This window comes from Symphalangus syndactylus, chromosome 3 (genome assembly GCF_028878055.3).
Source record: "Symphalangus syndactylus isolate Jambi chromosome 3, NHGRI_mSymSyn1-v2.1_pri, whole genome shotgun sequence".
Classification (NCBI taxonomy): Eukaryota; Metazoa; Chordata; class Mammalia; order Primates; family Hylobatidae; genus Symphalangus; species Symphalangus syndactylus.
The window spans coordinates 141,012,234-141,035,998 of record NC_072425.2 but is presented as its reverse complement, the minus strand read 5'-3'; the positions used below and the strand labels follow the sequence as shown (position 1 = coordinate 141,035,998).

General features: G+C 39.8%; 2 protein-coding genes across 2 annotated transcripts; both read left to right on the top strand.

Moving 5' to 3' along the window:
* The first annotated feature begins 1,041 nt into the window (after positions 1 to 1,041).
* Positions 1,042 to 5,673, top strand: OR10G6 (olfactory receptor family 10 subfamily G member 6). Its single transcript, XM_055270099.1, is given in 3 exon segments — positions 1,042 to 1,164; positions 4,679 to 4,966; positions 4,969 to 5,673. Coding segments are annotated over 3 exon segments (1,116 nt in total).
* Positions 5,674 to 20,105: 14,432 nt separating this feature from the next.
* OR10S1 (olfactory receptor family 10 subfamily S member 1) lies at positions 20,106 to 21,442 on the top strand. The gene is made up of 2 exons (XM_055270014.2): positions 20,106 to 20,352; positions 20,431 to 21,442. The coding sequence occupies exons 1-2, from the start codon at positions 20,321 to 20,323 to the stop codon at positions 21,440 to 21,442; spliced, it is 1,044 nt and encodes a 347-aa protein (XP_055125989.1). The 5' UTR covers positions 20,106 to 20,320.
* The last annotated feature ends 2,323 nt before the right edge of the window (positions 21,443 to 23,765 follow it).

The window sequence follows — 23,765 nt, the reverse complement described above, 5'->3', positions numbered from 1 at the left end:
GTTCAAAAAACAGAACAAGTGCAATGTTGTGTTTCATAATATGCTACTTAAACATCACAAACAAGCAATGGCTCAAAGTAAACAATTAAAACATATTCAGCACCAGACCAAAAGTATTTTAACAACTATTTACTGAGCTATAATTTGCCTAGCACTGGTTCAGGACTACAAGCTCCTCTCTTCTCAGAGTTAGGTAAATTGTGTAATTTATTTATATAGACTCATATGAGATTTTATCCATTAACTAAGCTGTATGAGCTTTTATCTTTGGAAAAGTCCTTATTCTCTTTAGAACTCAGTTTTTTCATGTATAAAATGGAGATGCACTCTGGGTCATTTTTCTAAAGGTCCTTCTAGCTCCAACCTAAGTGTGTTTGACTTTTGAGGATTGCTACATTTTTCATATTCCTTCTAGCTTAGTCTCCTATTTGCATACTAAATGATCTAAACAGTTCTGCCCAAAATAGTATTGTCTGTCCTAATGCAATGTTCTAGTAATTTACTCCTTCTGAGTTAAATTCATAGGGTACATTTAAAAGCAATTAACATATGGCATTTATTTAGTACCTGTGGCTTTTAAATTATTTCAAATGTATCCTCATGCTTTTATAGGTGAGTAAATCTTTAGTTGTCTCTATAGCAAGAAAACTAAACCCCAGAGAAATTGAAGGGGGCCTCCTGATTCCTGATCAAGTGCATGCTTTTAGCAGGATCCTATGCTACAGGGGCACCACTGGCAACTAAGTGAACTCCCTCAAGTAGCAGTAGTACTGGCTTTGCCGTTAACAAAGCCCACTGCAATTTATTTCCATCTAAGTTAATTGCTCCTGAAGGGCAAAGCAGAAGTGATGTCAGCCCCCGCCCCCCCATCTCCCACCCTACAGGGACTAGAGGAAGAAAAAAGCTGCCTGTCAGAAAGCGAGACTCTAGGGGTCAGGGCTTAGGAATGCCATTGCCAACAGCTTCAAATGGGCTACAAATGGGAAGGGGGAGCCCAGGGAAGCATACAGAAAGAGCGCAATGACATAAGCAAGAAGGGGCATGTCAAAGGCAAAGACGAGGCAACCTATTGAGCTCAAAAAGGAGTCTCCACGAAGAACAGTAAAGAGCATAGAGAAGCAAGGCAAGCAGCAGACGATGGCCTCACAGCAGATTTCCAGCCAGGTAGTTGTCTCCTTTTGTTTTCCATTTGATTAAACGCATGTTAGAGATGCTGGGAACAGAGAAGGCACATTAGGTCCTCCTAATGGCATCACGCTTTACAAATACCTGCGGAGGGGTGAGTCTTTATATTCTGCTTACCAAAGGCCAGTCTCCCTCTTGGAGTTTCCTGAGACACATGTGTTTCAGGGTCTACCTTAAGCTTAGTTCAGTTCAAACAGGGTTTGAAATGGCCAAATGAAGCTAATATATGGCTACTAATGTCCTTTTATTCCCAAGTTTCCTGAGACACATGTGTTTCAGGGTCTACCTTAAGCTAGTTCAGTTCAAACAGGGTTTGAAATGGCCAAATGAAGCTAGTATGTGGCTACTAATATCCTTTTATTCCCAAGACTTCTTGTGAAAATTGCTTCTTTTCCCCTTACACAGATGAACATATCACATGCTGATACTATAATGTGACATTAACTAAAATGTACACACCAAGTAACTGGAGTAGTTTTAATTATTAATGGATAAAGCGGGGTATTTTTATCTCTCTCCAGGGGTAAATAATATTATTTCTCTGTAGAGAAAATAAATTATGAAAGTGAATGAAAACTGAGATGTCATAGTAGCTAGATGGCAAGGAAAAAAATTATAGTACAGAAGAGAATTGGGACTAGGAGAAATATTGATTTTTCTTTGTGTAAGAACAAAATTTAAAATGGGAATTGATATAGATGCAAAAGAGATTGATGTTTCTTTTTTTGGTTAGAAATCTACACCTACCACACTCCCTCTTTTTTTTAAAATGAGAAACTGAGACTAGAAATTTTAAGAGATTTGTCCAAAATAATATAGCTCATAAGTAGTGATGGTGCTGAAATTCTTATGATTTTGAAAGTCAGAATACAAGATCTAACTGATACTCTTCTAGATTCAGTGTCTAAATAACAGACTGATCCAGGCAGAGGGAAATGCCTTTGCTCAATACTATTTGAGAATCTTTCTGTGAAAGGTATGCTACAAATGAGATGAAAAGAAAGATGAGACAAAGCTCCTGTAGGAGCTCACAGCCTAACGAAGAAATTAGACACAGGCACAGGGTAAATTTCAGCATGCTCATAGTAAGCCTATCACAGAAATGTGAATGGAGTACTGTGGAGGCGGTGAACAATGAGTGGCCATTTGGAGGAAAGAGAGCAAAGGCTTTACTGAGTAGATGACATCTGAATGGGATTTTGAAAGGTCAGTGGAAACTTTTCAGACATCAGAGGAGCAAAGCCATTCTAGATTAAAGGGGCTACTGTATAAGGAAACAGAAAATGTTTGGTTAAAGCACAGTTAAGGGATGGAGTGCTGAGAGGAGGCTGGAGAAGTAGGTCAACACAACCACACCAGTCAATTTGCACTTTCCCCTTGGGCAATGTGGTACCATTACAGGTTGGTAATCAAGGAATTGCCTAAGAAATCACTAAGAATTGCCCCAGAAGTTGTTTCAAAATATATTTTATAGCTACCTTGGGAAAGACTATTCAGCTTCTATGCAGTTTAAACTCTTATTTAGGGGTACCAACTGTTTCCGTTTACCAGGGACTCTTTTAGGTTTAGCACAGAAAGTCCCAACCTTGGAAATTGCTCAATCCTCAGCAAACTTACTTTTACCGAGAAGTGTAGTCTCTGTGGTGCTAAAGATTGAGAGGGTTTGATGAGGGATGTGAGGCAATCCATAGTGTAGAGGGGAGAGAAGTAATCAGAGGGCAGGCAGCTACAACTGCAGCTCCCTCACCCACCAGGAGCCCAGCTGGAAGCCCTATTTCCTTCCACATCCTCTGAAGCCTTCTGAGACATTCAGCATTGTCCTTGAACCTTCTTGAAGGTGACACGCCATTTGGATATTTGCCTCCAATTTGTAAATAGACTATTAGAGTAAATATTGATGAAAGGGGCCGGGCACAGTGGCTCATGCCTGTAATCCCAGCACTTTGGGAGGCCGAGGTGGGACGATCACGAGGTCAATAGATTGAGACCATCCTGGCCAACATGGTTAAACCCCGTCTCTACTAAAAATACAAAAAATAGCTGGGCTTGGTGGCACACACCTGTAGTCCCAGCTACTCAGGAGGCTGAGGCAGGAGAATCACTTGAACCCAGGAGGCGGAGGTTGCAGTGAGCTGAGATCATGCCACCGCACTCCAGCCTGGCAACAGAGAAAAACTGTCTCAAAAAAAAAAAAAAAAAGTTGATGGAAGTAAAGTGACACAAGGAAGAACACCTCACATTGCTCTCAGTTGCTTTCCTGATTTCTCCCTGACACCTGGCTGATCCCATTCACCAGTAATCCTGGGAGAAGAAGCCTTTTGTGATGCTGCTCCAAAGTTGCAGGGGTGTCATCGAGCACTGAACAACTCGCTAGAAACCACAGGTTCACTTCAGACCAGAGCCACACATGCAAATACGGAATTTTTCTAACAATATGAGATTACAACATATATTTGATGAAAAATCATAGCTAATGTTGATTGAGTGCTACTGTAAATTATGTGAATTAACTTATTGAATCCTTAAAACAATCCTAGGAAGTAGACACTATTATTATCCCCACTTATAATTGTAAAAACATATTAAAAATGTGATTACCAACAAGTATAAGTAAACTAGGTCTTCGAACCCAGTAAGACTTCAGAGGCCATATTCATAAGATACAATATATAGTGCCCTACTGTATGGGTGTACAGGTAAATGGGTGAGTGGATAGATGGATGGATAGACAGATGGACAGATGGACTTTCCAGAAGTAGAGAGAAAAAAAGGCAACCCAGTGCCTTGGGGCTAAGATTTTGTACTGCTCCACTATTCTGAAAGATTTTAAATGACATGTAAAGTTTTATATAGATTTTTTGAAAATAGATATTTTTAGCTAAAACTTCAGAGGTTCTGAATGTATTAGGTTCTCTGTGCAGGTCAGATAGTATATTTTTTTTAACCTGCAAATTTTTTTATTGGGCACACTTAGATAGGAAATATAATCACAACTCAGATGTTCCTAGAAAATCAATAAGATGCAAGCTAACTCTCTGGTGTACAGATCAGAGATCAAACTGAAGGAAAACAATGGAACGGATCTTCCTTTATCAATTAATTTAGCTTTTATATGATTATACTTCTTCTTCCTGACTGGAAAGGGAGATTACTTCTTCTGTGTATGGTCTTTCCTTCATTCTCCTAAATTATGTACACATCATCATTTACCTTTAACCTTGGAGAGAACAACTGCTCCCCGACACCAAGCAGAATCTCAGAATCAGGAGTTGGTGGGGAGTAAGGTGAGAGAATGATAAAGACCAGTAGCAAGAATGAGAGAGAGAAGAGAGAGAGAATGGATAGGTAGATAGACAGATGATAGATAGATGGATAGATAGATAGATAGATAGATAGATAGATAGATAGATAGAGATAATAGGTAGGTAAGTATCTTTTTCTGCCCTTATTTGGGAGTGACACAGAATTGATGTGCTGAGCCTAGAGATTTTAGAGGGGTATTGAGCATCTCCATCTGCTACTTCTTTTGGCAGATGTGAACAGCAAGGTACTGCAAAGTGGAAACCAGACTTCTGTGTCTCACTTCATTTTGGTGGGCCTGCACCACCCACCACAGCTGGGGGCGCCACTCTTCTTAGCTTTCCTTGTCGTCTATCTCCTCACAGTTTCTGGAAATGGGCTTATCATCCTCACTGTCTTAGTGGACATCCGGCTCCACCGTCCCATGTACTGGTTCCTGTGTCACCTCTCCTTCTTGGACATGACCATTTCTTGTGCTATCTTGTCCCCAAGATGCTGGCTGGCTTTCTCTTGGATAGTAGGATTATCTCCTTTGGGGGCTGTGTAATCCAATCATTTTCTTTCGATTTCCTGGGCTGTACTGAGTGCTTCCTTTACACACTCATGGCTTATGACCATTTCCCTGCCATTTGCAAGGCCTTACACTATGCTACCATCATGACCCGCAGAGTCTGTAACTCCCTGGCTTTAGGCACCTGGCTGGGAGGGACGATCCCTTCACTTTTCCAAACAAGTTTTGTATTCCGGCTGCCCTTCTGTGGCCCCAATCGGGTCGACTACTTCTTCTGTGACATTCCTGCTACGCTGCGTCTAGCCTGCGCTGATACCGCCATCAACAAGCTGGTCACCTTTGCAGACATTGGCTTCCTGGCCCTCACCTGCTTCGTGCTCATCCTCACTTCCTATGGCTATATTGTGGCTGCCATCCTGCAAATCCAGTCAGCAGATGGGCGCCGCAACACCTTCTCCACGTGTGCTGCCCACCTTGCTGTTGTCATTGTTTACTACGTGCCCTGCACCTTCATTTACCTGCGGCCTGGTTCACAGGAGCCCCTGGATGGGGTGGTAGCTGTCTTTTACACTGTCATCACTCCCTTGCTTAATCCCATCATCTACACACTGCATAACAAAGAAATGAGGGCAGCATTACAGAGGCTGGGGGGCCACAAGGAAGGGCAGCCTCACTGACTTCATCCTTCACGGACATGAAGGAAACACTATAATGCAGGGCCCTGGATGGGACACCAAATACATGGAAATTTTAAAGCAGAAATAGAAAGAAAGATTCACGCAGAGAATAGAGGACTCCTGGGTGGGAACCCAGAAAGTTCCACATTGTAACCTGTTCTCAAACATGATTTTCCATATGTCTTTCTTCAGTGACAATGAAAAGCAGTTAAGGCAACTCAGCAAGGGTGGCACCTTGTTAAAAAGACCCGAGATAAGAAAATGTCTGCATGAAACCTCTGCTTCTCTGTGGCATTCATCTACATGTCTATTATTGCTTCTAGTCCCTGCATTGATACCTGTTATCTCTTTCCAGGCTATAAATAACTTTCCTGCAAACCACCTGATTTGACCTTGACAATAATTATGTGAGGTAGGTATTATTATTTTCCCATGTAACTGTGGGAAAACTGAAGTTCAAGTAAAAGGCTTATCCAAACTTCCTCCTCTCTGCCTTTTACCTTGATGAAAATGGTAGGTCATGACCTTGGACTTAAACTTGAGGGGGCAATTTCAGCTCAAGGTGAGGGAGCCGGTTACACATGCACTGCACTAGGACCTGCGGAGGCCAAGTCGTCTGAGCTTGCACAGAGCCCCACTTTTGTAAGATTGATGTGGGTGTATCAAGGATACGCTTTCCTGCTGTGCCACATAAACTGGGTCTCCCTGATGCTTCTGTGGATGTTGAGGAAGCACAGCATCTGAGATAGTAGACGAATGCAGGTGCTACCACACTCCTGCATTTGTTACAAAGCTTTTGAGTATGAGTGTGGGGCAAGTGGGATGAAGCATGTACCTGGCTGCAACAAAATGAGTCAATAGTAACCTGAAGCATGTCCTAGTCACTTATGTCTTATAACAATCTTGTCAGTGTCTAAATGTGGGTCTTTCACCCTCAGGACCCCCTGGGTGCTACAGATGCTTTTGTTGATATTTCAAATGTATGTGGGCAAATACAGTCCAAGAAGATCACTACATTCCCCCAAATTCAATTCCAATTGTAAAAACACTGGAATAATGGAGAATTGATTTCTGTGCACCATAAGCTTTCTGAGAAAAATGTGTGTTGTCAGTGACTTTGCTTGCTTGAACAGCAGAGATGCAAGGTTAAACATCAAAATATGTATGAATAGGCAATCCAATTCAACGTGACACAATTTTTTTTAGGGTATCGCCAAAACCATGACATTGTTGTCTATTCCAAATGGGTTTATAATCTTATAAAAAGAAAATGCATTTATATACGAGGCAGAGAGATAAAACATATGACCATAAAATAAATAAGAAATGACTGGTATAATTCAGTGTGCAATGAATATTATTCAGGAGAAGCAGAGAGAGAGGGAGAGTATTAAACCTGGAATTTATAAAGCTAGCTTATTGAAAAATTTAAGATAATCTGTAGCTTGAAGGTCTTGTAAGATCTAGTCAGTCAGATGGCAGTGATTTTTTCCTGTGATGAAAACAAACCCTTGATATAATCCTAGGAGAATGCTCCAGAGAAGCCTAATTAACTGTCTTAGGAAGAGCAGCCCAAGACAGTTACAAACTCTATTTGGCAGACCTACAGAACTGCAGTGCAATGGGCACATAAACACTCCCTGGCACAAAGGGGGGCAGAAATTATGTAATCAGTCCTCTGATCCCAGAGAAGTGCCTACTTAAAGTCAAATTAAGGCAAACATGAGGACTTCTTTTTCTCATCAGGGCCAGTGACACATCACACAGACAGAAAAAGGTCACATAACAAAAAAAATTAATTGGTTGTGTTGCTCTTAATAGAGAAATAAAAAATACATCTTATTATTTTATATTAAGAAAACTACCACAAAAAACATCAAACAGCAAATTTTACTTTATACTGTATCCACACAGTCAATGAGCAGCAGGGCTAATATGTGAACTTATTTCTGTGAGCCCAGCATTTGAACTCTCCACTAGAAAGAGCTACACAGGGTAGTATTTTTATGCAACTTCACTTCTTAAGAGGGTATTTTGATTTCAAGTTTGTTTTGAGGTTATCTAATATTGAGAATAAAAAATGGATAAATAAGACAGAAAAGGAAAAGTAGTGTTAGACTGTATGAATATTTCTCCATTCTTGAAAATAGAAGCTAAAAACATACTACTGTTTAGAGTTTGAATATTAAATATTCTTTGGTGTCTTTTTATTCTTTGGCTGTATATTTTAAAATTCAAATATATATGTTGACATATGTGCAGATATCATTACTATATATATGTTAGTACCAAACTTTAAAAACAGCTGCAGCTTTAATATACTTTTAAACATCTAGTAAGGTTATTTTCTCATTCATTTCTAATCAGGTTCAGATTATTTGGGGACATTTTCTCATATCTGTTTTTTTAGATTAATTTCCAGATATTTTATCAAGTACTAAATAAACAGAAACATTTCTGCCATCTTAACTGAACTCATATTAAAAATAGAAACCATTTTAAATTTATTTACCATTCACATTATATTCAGTCTTTTTTGTCTTAGAAAGAGATATACCTATGCTTGTTCATGTCTTCCTGAATATACCTCACTAGAGTGTCTTACTTTTTATAAATACATTCTTTCCTGTCATGACCTGATAGCCATTCTAAGTTTGTATTTATATGCTCAGATCATTTATGTGTCATACTTAAATTTTAATTCTCAGCAAGAACCCTAATTATCCTTATTTCTAAATTCCTAGAAGACATTTAAATTTGTCGGTATCTACTTAGTCTTTCCAGATTTATTTTCTTTATCTGTAAAATGAAGTTAAGCAAGATGATCTCTAAGTTATTCTATATTTTGATATTCAAAAGTTCTATAATTGTGCCAGTCCCACTGAGTTCATAAAAGTTCATGATATATGCTTTTTAAAATGAGTATACAGATGGTCTCCAATTTATGATGGCTCAACTTTATGATTGTGCAAAATCATTCTATTTTTCATATTCAGAATAGTTTTCAATGAATTTCATGAGATATTCAAAACTTTATTATTAAATAGGCTTTCTTTTGGATGATTTGGCCCAACTGTTGGCTAAGGGAAGTGTTCTGAGCACATTTAGGGTGGGCTAAACCGAGCTATGATGTTTGGTAAGTTAGGTGTATTCAATGCATTTTCATCTTACAATATTTTTGACTTACGATGGGTTTATCAGGACATTAATTCCATTCTAAGTTGAGGAGTATGGAGAAAAACACTCCTAGGAAAGAGATAAGAAAAGAGGTGTCATAGCAAACTCTCAATTTTTTTGTCAGGCTTGACAGTCACTAGCCAGATTTTTATCATCTACCTTTTTTATGCTACACGCAGGTGGTGAAATACAGTAAGCATGATTTGTTCAAAAAATTATTTCTATTTGCATTTATTTGGTATTTTGACTATTTCATTAAGCTTAAAGGATTAGGCTAAAAATAACTGGAGGAAGTTTAGTTATGTTGATTTAAATTGTATGAACAGTATAACAGTATATGGTATAAATTGTATATGAATAGTCCAATATTGGAATTGGCTTTTCTGTGAAGTAGTGACATTCTCATACTGAAAGGGTCATGTAAAAATCAGCGGTTTGAGTAACTGACTTTTAAAAAGTTAAGATTTTATGTTATTTCACATACTATCCAGGGTTAATAGCAACTATTAATAGGACACTCTTTATGCATTATTATTTTCATTTTAAAGACGTGGAATTGATGTATATAGCAAGAGGAGAAGAGGAAGTGAGCAATCTGCCAAATATCCTTCAACCAGTAGGTGACAGTGACAGGACAATAAAACCAAGTCCATCTAACTTCGTAGTTCATGCCATTTTTTGGCACTCTTTCAAAGATGTTTATGGAAAACATTCTTCTTCTTAGGGAACTATATCCCATACACATAGAAAAGTGTAGAAGTTTGCTAAGGGTTTCTGAACAGGCTACATATCAAAACACACTGTTAAATGCCACTGAGTTTACACGGGAACCAAAGCATTCTTAGAGTAGAAAGACAACATGGAGAGGACAGGCTTGATCTTAGCCTCGAATAATAGCTTAGATTCTTGCTACTCAAAGTACAATTCATGGAACCACATAATGGAAATCTCCCATCCAAGTACTAACCAGGCCCGACCCTGCTTAGCTTCCGAGATCAGACAAGATCCGGCGCGTTCAGGGTGGTATGGCCGTAGACCACATAATGGAAATCTCTAGGCACTTATTAGAAAGACAGAATCTCAGTCCCTACTCCAGACCTGTTGAATTAGGATTTGCAGCTTAACAAGAGTCCCAAGTGACTCATGTGAACACTAAAGTCCGAGAAGCTTTAGAGATGTTATCAGATAAAAATGAAGTTGATTTCTTCAAGGTGGGATTGAGTAGGGTGAGGAGAACAAGAGGAGATTAACAGTAAATTTAGGAGAGGTTGAGAAAATCTATTTGCATAAAGAAATGCTTATTGAACAGAGAAATGTACTTGAGTAGAGAAAAGTTGTAGGGGATAAGAATAAATGGATACCAATCACATTTTAGAAGTTTCGAGTTATAAATTGAGAATTTTGTGTTGCACAGTAAATCAGTATGTGAGATTGGGATTATTAGCATTTGTGGGAGGGGACCAGTGAGATAAGCTCTTTTGAAATTTGATCAGTCAGTGTTATGCAGGATGAAGTGATTCATTGAAGGGGAGAGGTGAGAGTTGAGAAGACCTTGTAGGAGATTATAATTATAATCCCTCAGACGTAATGAAATGAGAGACTCATCAGGAAATAAGTCTTTTATGACCATTACCTTCAGGCTCTCATTTCGTTATGAGAATGACTTATGATGGGTCTCATCTCATTATGAAATGAGAGACTAAGGATAATGGTTATAAAAAAATTAAATGCAGACACAAATAAGACATACATTTCAAGAAAAAGGCTATTCATGTTTTTTAAAAACCAGAAAAATTCAAATGGAATTCTGATATCAAGCTTTACCCATTGAAGAGAATAGAAAGGGTGTGTGTAGTAAGACAAGTCCTAAAAATTTAGAGATGAAATCCAGAGAATACTACAAACCACAGAAATTGCCTTATTAAGTGAACACACAATTCCAAGCTTTGAAAGAGTTTCAGATTCCAAGACTCGCTCTGGGTGTGTGGCAGGTGGGATTCCTGTACTCTTATCGATGTAATGAAATTCAGACTCCAGGCAAAAGTTCACAGGTATTGGATGAAATTTCCCATGCCTCCTGGAAATAAGGCGCTGCCCATCTCCATCTGTAGCTCTACTGAAGAATCCAACAAAAGCAGGAACAGAAAAAGATTGGAAGAAATCCACTTTTATAAGACTTCTATAGGAAGTGGATTTTCCAGGCCCTTTTGGAGACTATGTATTTATTTGAATAGGAGATTAGTACTAACATCACCTGGCTATAATTTGTGTGCTTAATGCAATTAACAATTCTTCTACTGAGAGATTCAAAGAAAAAGCAGACAATGGTAATAATATAGGATCTTCAGAGTAATATTATATGTCTTTATATGTACCATGGTGAAATTGCACTTGGAGGTGACTTCTTAGAGGAAAAGAATATGTTAAATCAAAGGAATGAATTCAGTTAAGTAAAAAGGGGAGTAACTAACCAGCTACTATGAATGAAAATAAGGTAATGAGGACGAATGGCCCAACTCCAATACCCACACCTAGTGTCACTGTGACTAAGCATCTCTCATCCTAATGACTATGGGCTCAGAACCTTACCCTTTTTTCTGTTTCTCTTTCTGTATCACTGTGATGTAGGTAGCATTTGTTTAGTCTTTACTAAACTATTTTTATTTACTATCTAAATTATTTTAAAAAATTCCTAAGCCCTGCAGGAAATATAAATATAACCCAATGGAGGATAAAGCACTAATAAAAAAGAATTGATTATTTACATAGGAAGAAACTGCTATGCTCAGAGAGCATGCTAACCTGTCTTGAAAAGTTTAGATTATGCCTTGGACAGTGGAATCTCCATCTTTTAAGCGGAAAATGAAAAATGGTCAATGTGAAAGCATCGTATGGGAAAAGTTTGGAGAAGGATGGTGACATATGTCAATGTGACCAAGAGAAATTAAAATAAGCCAAATGTGAGAGTTTAAGTTATTAAGTATAGTGATTGTAGAAAAATAGAATTATAGACATTAGAACTATTTCAAAGGAGGGCATGAAATAATGGAATATTTGGTATGCAATAATAAAAGCTACCAATTAATTAGTAAATTACTCAACAATTACTATTTTATATATACACACACTTTATAGATATATTTCTTGTTAAAATGTTAAACTTGATTATTTTAAAATCACTTACACATGAGGAAACTGAGGCTTAGAAATTTCAACGGAGTTTACCAAGCTACTAAGCTCCTATGAGGGCCAGATTTAAATGTAGATCTACCTCTGTCCAGACCTTTCTGTTGATATCATTTCACATCATATAGTGAAATACATATATATTTTCATATCATATCATTTCTCTATATCACAGTGTCTTAAAGATCATGAAATGTACAATCTCTTCATTACATGGGATACTAACTTAATCGGAGTATCCAAGTTGTGTTTTCTGTTTTTTAAACAGATTTTTTTAGATAAGAACTAAAAATTTTATTTATACATTTCAATAATTTTAAACAAGTTTATACCAGTTGTGAAAACATCTCCACAATCTAATTTTAGAAGATTTCTATCACCTTGTGCTTATTTGCTGTCAGTTTGCATTCCCACCCATAGGCTCAGGCATCCACTAATGTATTTTCTGTACTTATCCATTTCATATACATGTAATCACAAACCATGTGAGATTTTTGTGTCTGACTTCTTTCACTTGGCATGTTTTTGAAGTTCACCCACACTGTAGCACATACTTCATTCTTTTTTACAGCTTCATAGTACTCCATAATATGCACATACCACATTTTGGTTATCCATTCACCAGTTCATATATATTTGGGTTGTTTCTACCTTTTGGCTATTACTAATAATGCTACTATAAATGTTTGCATTCGAATCTCCTTTTTGATTTAATTAAAATTTTTTTTTATAGAGACAAGGTGTCACTATGTTGCCAAGGCTGGTCTCAAACTGCTGGCCTCAAGCAATTCTCTAGTCTCGGCCTCCCTCAATGCTGGGATTACAGGCAAGAGCCATTGCACCCAGCCCCCATATCCAAGTTTCCTGTGAATATATGTTTTCCATTCTATTCAGTAGACTTAAGAGTGAAACTGCTTCTGTGTCATATGGTAACTCTTTGTTTAACATTTTGAAGAACTGCTGAGGGTGGGGCCAAGATGGCCAACTAGAAGCAGTGGAAAACAGAGGATCTCATCAAAAAGATCCAAAAGACTATGCGAACCCTGCACTGCCAACCGAGGCATCCCAGTTCTGTCATAAGGGCTGACTAGGCGGCTGACGTGACCCATGGGGAGGAAGGAAGAACAGTGTGATGCAGCAGCCCACATGAGAGCCACAGAAGGCAGTGGAGCCCCAACCCCTAGCCAAGGGATGCAGTGAGTGAGCGTGCCACCCAACCTGGGAAATCATGCCTTTTCCATGGAACTGTGCAACTCATGGATTGGAAGATCCCACTCAGGACCCCACGCCACTGGAGTCTTGGGCCTCAACCACGGAGCTGTACAGATTCTCAGCACCCACTTGACTAGAATCTGCCTAAGCCTGCTGAGTTCCCGGGGGGAGGGGCAGTCATAACTGCTGTGGCTGCCTGCAGTCTAAGCCATCTGAGCTCCTTGGAGGAGGGATAGCAGCCAATATTGTGGCTGCAGGGCCTCCCTGCAGGAGCTCCAACTCCAGCCAGGGAAAGATTCTAATCTCCCTGGGCCTGAGCCCCTAGGGGAAGGGGTGGCCATAGTCTCCACGGACCAGCAGACTTAGTCCTTCCTCCTGCTAGCTCTGAGGAATCCAGACAGCCTAGACAAGTGAGTTTCCCCCCAGCAAAGCACACCACCTCCACCAAGGGACAGCCAAAGTGCCTAATTAAATGGGTCCTGCTATCCGTGCCACCCAACAGGTAAGACACCAACAGAGGTTGTCAGACACTCTATACAGGAGCATTCCTACTGGCATCAGGTCAGTGCCCCTAAAGGTCAGAGATCCCAGAGGAAGGAGGAGGCATCCATCTTTGCTGTCCTCCAGCCTCCTCAAGTGACATCTCCAGGTGCGAGAGTGAACCAGATGAATAGGGCCTGAAGTGAATCCCCAGCAAACCGCAGCATCCCTATAGAAAAGGGATCTGATTATTGAAAGAGAAACAAACAGAAAGCAACAACAACAGCATCAGTAACAACAAAAAAGTCCTCACAAAAACCTCATCCAAGGGTCAGCAGCCTCAAAAATCAAAACTAGACAAACTCATGAAGATGAGAAAGAATTAGCAAAAAAAAAAAATGATGAACACCCAAAAGGTCAGAATGCCTCTACTGCTCAAAATGATCACAACTCCTCTCCAGCAAGGGTGCAGATCTGGATGGAGGATGAGATGGATGATTTGACAGAAGCAAGCTTCAATAGATGGGTAATAACAAACTTCACTGAGGTAAAGAAGCATGCTCTAACCCAATGCAAAGAAGCTAAGAACCTTGATAAAGAGGAGCTGCTAACTAGACTATGTAAAAAGACCAAATCTATGACTGATTGGAATACCTGAAAGAGACGTGTAGAATGGAACCAAGTTGGAAAACATACTTCAAGATATTATGAGAACTTACCCAACCATGCAAGATAGTCCAACATTCAAGTTCAGAAAATACAGAGAACCCCATTAAGATACTCCATGAGAAGTTCAACCCCAAGACACATGATCATAAGATTCTCCAAGGTCGAAATGAAGGATGCTAAGGGCTGCCAGAGAGAAAGGCCAGGTCACCTACAAAGGGAAGCTCAATAGACTAAGAGTGGATCTCTCAGCAGAAACTCTACAAGCCAGAAGAGAGTGGGGTCCAATATTCAACATTCTTAAAGGAAAGAATTTTCAACCCAGGATTTCATATCCAGCCAAACTAAGCTTCATAAGCAAAGGACAAATAAAATCCTTTTAGACAAGCAAATGCTGGGAAAATTCATCACCACCAGGCCTGCCTTGCAAGAGCTCCTGAAGGAAGTACTATATATGGAAAGGAAAAACCAGTACTAGCCACTGCAAAACACATGAAAATATAAAGACCAATGACACTATGAAGAAACTGCATCAAATAGTGTGCAAAATAACTAGCTAACATCATGATGACTAGATCAAATTCACACATAATGACATTAACATTAAATATGAATGGGCTAAATGCCCCAATGAAAAGACACCAAATGGCAAACTGGATAAAGAGTTAAGACTAGTGCACTGTATTCAAGAGATCCATCTCACGGCAAAGACTCACATAGGTTCAAAATAAGGGGATGAAGGAAAATTTACCAAGCAAGTGGAAAGCAGAAAAAAGCAGGGGTTGCAATCCTAGTCTCTGACAAAACAGCCTTCAAACCAAGAAAGACCAAAAAAGACAAAGAAGGGCATCATGTAATTGTAAAGAGATCAATTCAACAAGAAGACCTAACTATCTTAAATCTATGTGCACCCAATACAAGAGCACTCAGAATTATAAAACAAGTTCTTAGAGACCTACAAAGAGACTTAAACTCCCACACAATAATAGTGGGAGATTTTAATATGCCACTGTCAATATTAGACAAATCAACGAGACAGAAAATTAACAAGGATATTCAGGATTTGAACTCAGCTCTGGATCAAGTGTACCTAATAGATATCTACAGAACTCTCCACCCCAAAAGAACAGAATATACATTCTTCTCAGTGTCACATGGTACTTTAAAATCGACCATATAATTGGAAGTAAAACACTCCTCAGGCAACTGCAAAAGAATGGAAATCATAACAAACAATCTCTCAGACCACAGTGTGATCAAATTAGAATTCAGGATTAAGAAACTCACTCAAAACCACACAGCTTCACGGAAATTGAACAACCCGCTTCTGAATGACTTCTGGGTAAATAACTAAATTAACGCAGAAATAAGTTATTTGAAACCAATGAGAACAAAAAGACAACATACCAGAATCTCTGGGAAGCAGCTAAAGCAGTGTTAAGAGGGAAATTTATAGCACTAAACATCCATATCAGAAAGCTAAAAAGATCTCAAGTCAATACCCTAATATCAAAATTAAAAGAACTAGATAAGCAAGAGCAAACAAATCCAAAAGCTAGTAGAAGACAAGAAATAACTAAGATCAGAGTGGAACTGAAAGAGACAGAGACATGAAAAACCCTTAAAAAAAAATCAACGAATCCAGGAGCTGGTTTTTTGAAAAAATAAAATAATAAACTAGATAGACCACTAGCTAGACTAATAAAGAAGAAAAGAGAGAAGAATCAAATAGACACAATAAAAAATGATAAAAGAGAAATCACCACTGACCCCACAGAAACACAAACTACAATCAAAGAACACTATAAACACCTCATTGCACATAAACTAGAAAAGCTAGAAGAAATGGAAAAATTCCTGGACACATACACCCTCCCAAAACTAAATCAGGAAGAAGTTGAATCCCCCAATAGACCAATAACAAGTTCTGAAATTGAGGCAGTAATAAATAGCCTACAAACCAAAAAAAGCCCAGGACCAGATGGGTTCACAGCCAAATTCTACCAGAGGTACAAAGAGGAGCTGGTATCATTCCTTCTGAAATTATTCCAAACAATTGAAAAGGAGGGCCTCCTCCCTAAATCATTTTATGAGGCTAGCATCATCCTGATACCAAAATCTGGCAGAGACAAAACAACAACAACAAAAAGAAACATTAGGCCAATATCCCTGATGAACATCAATGTGAAAATCCTCAATAAAATACTGGCAAACTGAATCCAGCAGCACATCAAAAAGCTTATCCATCACGATCATGTCGGCTTCATCCCTGAGATGCAAGGCTGGTTCAACGTATGCAACTGTAATCCATCACATAAACAGAACCAATGACATAAACCACATTATTAACTCAACAGATGCAGAAAAGGCCCTTGATAAAATTCAACATTCCTTCATGCTAAAAACTCTCAATAAACTAGATATTAATGGAACATATCTCAAAATAATAAAAGCTATCTATGAAAAACACACAACCTATATCATACTGAATGGGGAAAAGCTGCAAGCTTTCCCTTTACAAAAACAGCACAAGACAAAGATGCCTTCTTTCATCCCTCCTATTGAACACGGTTTTGAATGGAAGTTCTGGCCAGGGCAATCAGGCAAGAGAAAGAAATAAAGGTATTTAAATAGGAAGAGAGGAAGTCAAATTGACTCTGTTTGCAGATGACATAATCCTATATTTAGAAAACCCTGTTGTCTCAGCCCCAAAACTCCTTAAGCTGATAGGCTACTTTAGCAAAGGCTCAGGATACAAAATCAATGTGCAAAAATCACAAGCCTTCCTGTATACCAACAATAGACAAGCAAAGAGCCAAATCATGAATGAACTCCCATTCACGATTGCTACAAAGAGAATAAAATACCTAGGAATATAGCTAACAAGGGATGTGCAGGACCTCTTCAAGGAGAACTATAAACCACTGCTCAAGGAAATAAGAGAAAACACAAACAAATGGAAAAACGTTCCACCCTCATGGATAGGATGAATCAATATTGTGAAAGTGGCCATACCGCCAAAGTAATTTATGGATTCAATGCTATTCCCATCAAACTGCTTTTTTCACAGAAATTAGAAAATCTACTTTAAATTGCACATGGAACCAAAAAGAGCCCACACAGCCAAGACAGTCCTAAGCAAAAAGAACAAAGCTGGAGGCATCACACTACAGGACTTAAAACTATACTATAAGGCTTCAGTAAACAAAACAGCATGGTACTGGTACCAAAACAAACATATAGACCAATGGAACAGAATAGAGACCTCAGAAATAAGACCACATGTCTTCAATCATCGGATCTTCAACAAACCCAACAAAAACAAGCAGTGGGAAAAATATTCCTTATTTCGTAAATGGTGCTGGGAAAACTGGCTAGCCACATGCAGAAAACAGAAACTGGACCCCTTCCTTACACTTCATACAAAAATTAACTCAAGATGGATTAAAGACTTAAATGTGAAACCCAAAACCATAGAAACCCTAGAAGAAAACCTAGGCAATAACATTCAGCTAGCTCCCTGCCACCTTGTCTCCCTCTGGACTTTGGGTGCCAACGAGCACAGGAGGGAGGCCAAGGGGCTGAGGGTGGCTCAGTGCAGGCTTGCAGGCACCCCTTGGCCTGGACAGCCTGTGTATCATGGATGGCAGGAGGCAGACATGTTCCTAGGTGGGAGGGGTGGGTCCCCAATGAAACCCCACCTTCATGCCAGGGACAGCCTGGAGCCTGGGGTCTGGGGTGCCAGTTCTGGGTGAAGTCCACAACCCAGAGTGAGAACTTCATTGACACCTTTTGGCCAATTGGATGATGTTTTTTCCAGACCCACCTATAGCCACCCATGGACCAATCAGCATGCACTTCCTCCATTCTAAGCACATAAAAGCCTCAGATGCAGCCAAACTCACTCATGGGGGGGACCTACCTGCAGAAAGGAGCTACTGACTTCAGGTCTCCTGAGAGCTGTTTTCTTGCTTAATAAAGCTCCTCTGCACCTTGCTCACCCTCTAGTTGTCCTCTAGTATCCTCATTCTTCCTGGATGCAGGATGAGAACTTGGGACCCACCGAAGAGTGGGAGCTAAAGGTGCTGTAACATGTTCCTGGCTCATTTGCCAAGCTGTGGGTGGTGACATGCTCCCGGACTACGGGAGTAAAAAGTGGTGACCCTCTTGGTGGCCCAGACCTCGGGACTCCCCAAGCCAGAGCTGCTGTAACACTATAGCCCTCCCAACCTCTGCCAGTGCTGGGTGGCCACCCCATGGGACAGGGAGCAGAGGCGGGCCAGGCCAGCCCAGGAGCTGCAGGTCAGAGTGGGGTGGTGGGACTGAAAGGGCTGTAACACAAACAGACTGAAACACAAACTCCCAAACTCACCCCCTCATTCGCTGCATTGTGGGTGACGAGAAGGAGAGAAGAGCTTCTGGGAGCCCAGACCTCAGGACTCCCTGAGCCAGGGCTGTGACTGGCTGTAATACCCTCTTTGGGCTCTGCAGTTCCTGGCATCTCTGAGATTTTGGGTGCCCCCATATTCCCCTCATCCAGATGCTGGTGCCCATAATGGAAGCCACTTGCAGTATGCCTAGTCCAACTATAGCCTCACATGAAGCTGGTGCATCTGCTGGCACCTGGAGCTGCCCACCCCACCACAGCAGCCAGTGTGCCTGGCTGTGTGCAGTGGCCAGACCCCTGTGCTTGCTCACTCACACACCTCTCACCGCTCCCACCCTTGGCAAGCATGGAATCCAGGCTGGTAGCATGAGCCAAGTGCAGCCTGCCAGGCCAAGTGGGTGGAAAGAGCCCAGCAGGCATGAGCAAAACTCAAGCAGAGGAAGCACCAGCCACAGAGGTTTCTGTCTGGAAAAGTGACATCCTAAGGATCCTGTGACAAGATCAGAGAGAGATTATGGTAAATTGAGGAGATGAGGCAAATAGCATCCCTGGATAACAGGAGTTTCTTAGGGGATTGCAGGAGATAAGGATTTTTTTCGTGATAATGGAAATAAATAGTTTATAGATAATTCTGAATATAGGACAGAGATACATTTTACATCTCAGGCACTAGGGAACAGTAAGAAAAGATATGTTCCAATTTTTTAAAGAAAACTGGCACAAAAAAGTTGAATACTGCATCATTTGGTATATCAGAGAGTTAAGTAAGAGATGGGACATAAGATGCCATTGTGAAAATCTAGGTGTAAAATATGAAGAGGCAGGGTTAGGTAAAATCTACGGGAATTGAAAAGACAACAGGGAAAAAAAGCAGTTTAAGGAAATTTTTCACCTAATGCAACATCTGTTAGGCTAATAAGGTGAAAGATGGAAGAATCAAAGAGAACTCTTTAAATCTCAATTACAGTCCAGTGGAAAGGCTCAACAAGAAAGGGAAAGGCAAACAATCCCCCAAATTTTGAAACAGAGCTTTACAGGAAGAACACAAAATGTACAGAAAAAAATTGTCCTGATAATTATTCAGTCTATTCTCCAAGGCTCCATTGTTACACACTTGAGGATTGTGGGTAACTGAAATTCCAAAGAACTCCTCTGGGTGAGTAATGGGTGGGGCTGCTGTGTTTCTGGCTGATGTAATAGCACCAAAACTCTAGGCAAGTCTCACCTGAAAATAGGAAGCATCTCCCTGATGACACAGCAATAAGAACCTGCCTTTCCACATCTACAGCATGGCAGAGTACATAGAGTAGTAGGAGGGCAGAGGCATCACAGTTCTGGAATATTTGCAAAAAAAACTCATTGAGAGTTGTGCAGAACAATACATATTTTTATTGCTGTTATTTAGGAAGTACATTTTTGCAAATAATTCTTACAGTCCTTTATATACCTCACCAAAACTGCAGATCTTGTATTGAAAGATTCATTATGAAGAAATAAACAGCAAGGAAGCACTAGACTAGAGCAGAACAAAACTGTAAGATGAACTTGTACATCTTTCTCTTGCTTACTGGGTAAGACCAAGGTGGTGTGGCTTGATGGATAATGACATCTCAGGAAAGGGATACAGCTATTTATTCCATTAATGTCAGTTTTGTTGCAAAGGGGATGACTAGCCGCTCTGTGTGTGAGAAGATGACCATGACAACGGAGAACACCAGCCAGACTGTGGTGAGCCACTTCTTCCTGGAGGGTTTGAGGTACACAGCTAAACATCCTAGCCTCTTCTTCCTCCTCTTCCTCCTCATCTACAGCATCACCGTGGCTGGGAATCTCCTCATCCTCCTAACTGTGGGCTCTGACTCTCACCTCAGCTCACCCATGTACCACTTCCTGGGGCACCTCTCCTTTCTGGATGCCTGTTTGTCTACAGTGACAGTGCCCAAGGTCATGGCAGGCCTGCTGACTCTGGATGGGAAGGTGATCTCCTTTGAGGGCTGTGCAGTACAGCTTTATTGCTTCCACTTTCTGGCCAGCACTGAGTGCTTCCTGTACACAGTCATGGGCTATGACCGCTATCTGGCTATCTGTCAACCCCTGCACTACCCAGTGGCCATGAACAGAAGGATGTGTGCAGAAATGGCTGGAATCACCTGGGCCATAGGTGCCACGCACGCTGCAATCCACACCTCCCTCACCTTCCGCCTGCCCTACTGTGGGCCTTGCCACATTGCCTACTTCTTCTGTGACATACCCCCTGTCCTAAAGCTCGCCTGTACAGACACCACCATTAATGAGCTAGTCATGCTTGCCAACATTGGCATCGTGGCTGCAGTCTGCCTCATCCTCATCGTTATTTCCTACATCTTCATCACGGCAGCTGTGTTGCGCATCCGCACAGCCCAGGGCCGGCAGCGGGCCTTCTCCACCTGCACTGCCCACCTCACTGTGGTGCTCCTGTACTACGTGCCACCTGTCTGTATCTACCTGCAGCCTCGCTCCAGCGAGGCAGGAGCTGGGGCCCCTGCTGTCTTCTACACAATCGTAACTCCAATGCTCAACCCTTTCATTTATACTTTGCGGAACAAGGAGGTGAAGCAAGCTCTGCAAAGGCTTTTGTGCAGCAGCTTTCGAGAGTCTACAGCAGGCAGCCCACCCCCATAGTCTGTGCTATCAAAACTCACAATTTGCCTGCCAGGAAAGCAGCTATTCACATCTCATTCAGGTGGAAATTAGAATAACTGAGTTGCAACTCAGCCACACACTTTCCCCCAGCTTTGGCCAAATGGTCTACCTCACTCTCTCCCTTGCAAACACTTTATCTAGAAAATGAGGAGACTGGATTAGATGATGTCTAGAGTCTCTCCAAAATCTAAGTTCTATGGTTCAGAGGTATGTGAAATGCTATTCATATCCTCATTTGTATTAGTAAATGATTGTTTTACTTTTTATGAAATAACTTTATTAAATACATAAATACAGGATACTGTAAACAAAAATATAAAATGCAATGAAAATAACCTGTGTATACATATTTCCCAGCTTAGAAACCACATTTTTTAAAATGATAAAATACAAGGAGAAAAGCGTTTGTCCAAGGGGACTTAGAAAGTGACATTATCTTTATTCTCCCACTCATGGTGGTATATAATTAAGGCCACACTGAGAGATAGAAAATAACATGGGTTTTGGTGTCAATAGAACCTACCAGTATTCTAATACTGATCCAACCAGCCCTAGTTGTAGAATTTTGTACAGATGTTATAATTGAAGTTTTAGTCTCCACTTTTAAGAGTAAGATTTAAAATAATTGCTTTGTAGGATATTATGAGGTCTAAATAAAATAATTATATTGTGTCATGTAAAATAGGTGCTCATATTTCTTACCAAGCTGGTTGAAGAAATCAAAGACAGCTTATCATACAAGCTAAGGTTCAAATTGTTTCTGAAGGATTAGCAAGGTTTTAATATCTTCATTGAGTTTATAGGGCAACTACAAAAGAAAGGGCATTTCTAGACTTCAAAATTATAAAAGATAACTCAAGGTTTTAGTTAAACCAGCTTACCATACAAGAGGAAGGAGTTGTGTTGTATTCACCCACACTATTCTATAAAATGAAAATGTCCATGAATGCCAATCTAAAAAATTCAGATTATGCCCTAGGCATCCTACCTCTTTACTTTTCCTCCTCCTTATCATATATAGAAATAACTTTATCCTGAGAAGCCACTTCTTTAAATGCTAAACCATGAGATAAATTAGAAAAGAGAGAGAAAAAAAGGACAAATGGTAGAATGGCCAGTTTATAAACTATTATAACATCAGAGACATAAGATAATAAAAGTATTGCTAAACCTAGATGAAGAGACACTTTATAGAATTAGATCAGAAGTGTTTTGAAGAGAAAAAATTATAAGACTATTAGAATAGAAATCATAACTATAATAATTTTTGACATGTATATGTACAAGACACTGTGCTAGTTGCTTGGTCTGTATGAATCCTCCTAAGAAATATATTTTGCAGCAATATTTTTATTGTTACTTATGATATACAGATAAAGTAAGATAAAATAACTTTTACCAGGCCATGCCAACCATAATTGTTAAAGCCAGGATTTCAACTCAAATCTGTATGTCTTCAAAGACTACACATTTCAGTTAGACAATAGTACTTTAGAGATAATCAAATCCCACCCCATTTTTTACCCTATATATTAGAGGTCTCAAAATCCTTTTAGGCTTTTAATAAACAGAGGCACTTTTTGAGATAAGGATTCCTTGGCCTTTGAATAGTGCCTATTCCACTGTAAATGCAGAAACTGAACCTAGCATTCAGGGAAAGAAAAAAAAAGAAAGAAATGCAGTGAAGATGCAGCATTCATCCAGAACTCAGGGCGGTTCTCCCTTGTTCTATTGTCTCAGAGGCACTGATGTATCTCTAGGAAGTAGCTCAGGCAAACTCATCATTCCTGTTAGAGTAGACTTGAAGTGAAAGTGGAACGTATGAGAGTCAAATGTAGAATGGGAGATGGTGTTGAAACAAGCTATGGTCTTGTCTTACAGCATTCCTCAATCTTGTTACATGGCTGCCTTCTAGAAATGAAAGGATAAGTTATGGAAGAAGACTGTGGCTGTACAATACCAATTATTCTCTTTTTCTGAACTTTGACCTTAACACTGGCAGCAAGAATTCTCCAACACATTGGCATCTAATAGTCCTTCAAAATGGCACTACTTGATATCGTGCCTTATATTTTTATTGTTTCATTGCATAACCAGATTGTAAGAACTTGAAGAGCAAAGACCCCTTATGTTTCTTATGTGTCTAAGCAAAGAAACCAGGTAAAATAATTGTTCAGTCAAGTATTCAGGATTTGAGAATAAAACAGGACACATACACATTTTTCACAACAAATTTACTGAATAAGAATATTTGTTTTGTATCCAGTAAGGGAAAGAAATTTGTTAATTCCAATTGTTTTCT